The sequence below is a fragment of the Elephantulus edwardii genome, unplaced genomic scaffold (genome assembly GCF_000299155.1).
Source record: "Elephantulus edwardii isolate Elephantulus edwardi_28Jun2011 unplaced genomic scaffold, EleEdw1.0 scaffold00221, whole genome shotgun sequence".
Lineage (NCBI taxonomy): Eukaryota > Metazoa > Chordata > Mammalia > Macroscelidea > Macroscelididae > Elephantulus > Elephantulus edwardii.
This window is the reverse complement of record NW_006399971.1, coordinates 2982925-2985286: the sequence shown is the minus strand read 5'-3', so window position 1 is coordinate 2985286 and position 2362 is coordinate 2982925. Positions and strand designations below refer to the sequence as shown.

Here is a 2362-nt window from a genome sequence, read left to right as displayed (position 1 = left end):
CACTTGATGGTGGTTTTCTTCTTTTTCTTTCCTTTTTTGACTCTGTTTTTTGCTCTAGCAGATCAGTGGTAACAATTCTATCTTCTATTTCACTGGTTCTGTATTCCATCCCTTCAACTCTGTCCATGTGTCACTCCATCATATTGACAGCATCTGAAACATTGGACCCCATATTTTGGATTGCTGTTTCTTGCTTTTCCAGAGCCTCTAATGCCTCCGGAAACACTATGTGCGAACAGTGCTCAGGCTGTTCGTTCATAGGGTCGCTATGAGTCATCTACAACTCGACGGCATTAAACAACAATAACACACACACACAACACACACACACACACACAAAAACCAACAATAACAATGACCAAGAGAGAGTTACGTTGGCCTAGTGGAAGGAAGCTGTGCTACCAAGCCGAAGGTGGGTGATTGTCATCTGTGGTCCTCGACCAGGTTCAAATTGTCTTCCTGTCAAACATTCTTCTAGGTGGTATAGCACTGGTCTGTGTGTTGCTGTACAGACGTAACTCGTGGTTGCTGTGATGCTGAAACCTGTGACAGTGATGTGCCAGTCGTGGTAATGGGCACCCATGGTGGACAGTGTTGGCTGGAGCTTCCTGACTAAATCAAGCCTGGAAGCAGCAGCGGCATCCACTTCCAAAATGGCTTGCCTCCAGAAAATCTATGTACGAACAGTGCTCAGGCTGTTCATTCATAGGGTTGCTATGAGTCGTCTATGACTCGAAGGCATTAAACAACAACAACAATGCCTCGTTTGTTTTATGTGCATTGTTTTGGATTTTTAAAAAAAGTTCTTCCTGGTTTTTGCTTGCAGTGTCCTATAATTCTTCAAGTTTGTCTTTCATCCATTGAAAATATTCAATCATTATTCTTTTCAATTCTGTGTCAGAAAGTTCCATAAGACTTTCTAACTTTAGGAAATTTATTGATACTGTCCCTTTTGGGGGGTTACATCTTGCTCTGGGCTTGTGAGTAGCCTGCTTCTTACGTGATATTGCTTTGGTAGAGTTTTTCATGCCTGAGGTGACAGCAGGTTCTTGATCTGAAGTCACTGCTCCAGAAGAGGGTGGGGCAGCTAACCTATCTGTGTTTCTCTCTGAACTTCTGATCCAAGGGAAGATTTGTTTCAGTTTGGGGGAGAAAAGGCCTGTGAAAACAGCCTTTCTGTCAGATTACTGTGGCAGTTAGGACAGGCCAAGGCTCTCCAGACTAAAGGCAGTTGATTGGACATGAGGAAATTCAAGGCAGAGCATGAAGATACATGCAGGCTGGGCACGGACACAGGGCAGCTACACGTGCTGGGTGGGTACACATGTAGATGCGTGCAGGATGGATGCACATGCAGATGATCTCAGGGTGGGTGTGTATGCAGACACTCACAGGGTAGGCATGTGCAGGGACCTGAATAGAAAACCAGGAAGCCTTGATTTTCCTTTTGAGAACTTGGTCTGCTGCCTCCCTCAAGCTCCAGATGTCTCACTCTATTCTTCTTGAGCTTAAGGGATCCCATAAGGTCCAAATGTTAGTGAGCCCCACAAAGTACCTCACTCAAATTCCAGCTCTCTTGCTCACTCCCTGTGGCTCACTCCCTACTATACCCTCTCCTGGTCCAGCATCTCCCACTCAGTATTTTTCAAGCTGAAAGAACTTAAAAACCATATTCAAGCCTTGAATACTAAGAGAAGCTATGGACAAACTCTTAAATGATTCAGGAACCAATTAAAAGTAGATAGAGAGAATACACAGAATCACTTTACCAAAAACAATTGGTTGACATTGACATTTTCCAGGAAGTATCATATTATCAATAGCTAATGGTAATGAAGAAAGAAATTCAAGTTGCATTAAAGCTATTGGTAAAATTTAAGGCCCTAAGACTTGATGGGCTATCAATTGACTTGTTTCAACTAACACATGGAGGACAGCATCCTGGCTAATTGATTGGAATAGGTTCATCTTTGTTTCCATCGCCAATAAAGAGGATCCCCCAAAATGTGGTCTTTATCTAACAGTATCTAAGGTGTGCCTGATCCAGGACATGGTCTTCTCAATTACTTGCTATTCATCAGAAAGCTAGACAACGACTAGGAATGAAAGAAGAATTGATGTCTTTGAGTTGTGGTGCTGGAGAAGAGTATTGAACACACCGTGGACTACTAGGAGAACAAACAGATTCATCCTGGAGAGAGTGAAACCAGTTTGCTCCTTGGAGGAAAGAGTTTTGAAGCTCTGTCTGAAATACTTTGGGAATGTTGCAAGGAGGGACCAGTCCTTAGAGAGGGATATCATGCTTGAAGGATGGAGGGACAGCGCAAGAAAGGAAGACCCTCAATGAGATGTATTGACTCAG

At 43.4% G+C, this 2362-nt stretch overlaps 1 protein-coding gene across 1 annotated transcript in view; it reads left to right on the top strand.

Annotated features, from left to right (window-relative positions):
- The first annotated feature begins 1241 nt into the window (after positions 1-1241).
- Positions 1242-2362, top strand: part of LOC102860727 (ATP synthase subunit delta, mitochondrial-like) — a 5831-nt gene continuing 4710 nt past the window's right edge. The window contains exon 1 of the mRNA XM_006898153.1: positions 1242-1314. Within this exon, the coding sequence (XP_006898215.1) occupies positions 1242-1314 (73 nt within the window). The remainder of the gene's footprint in view (positions 1315-2362) is intronic.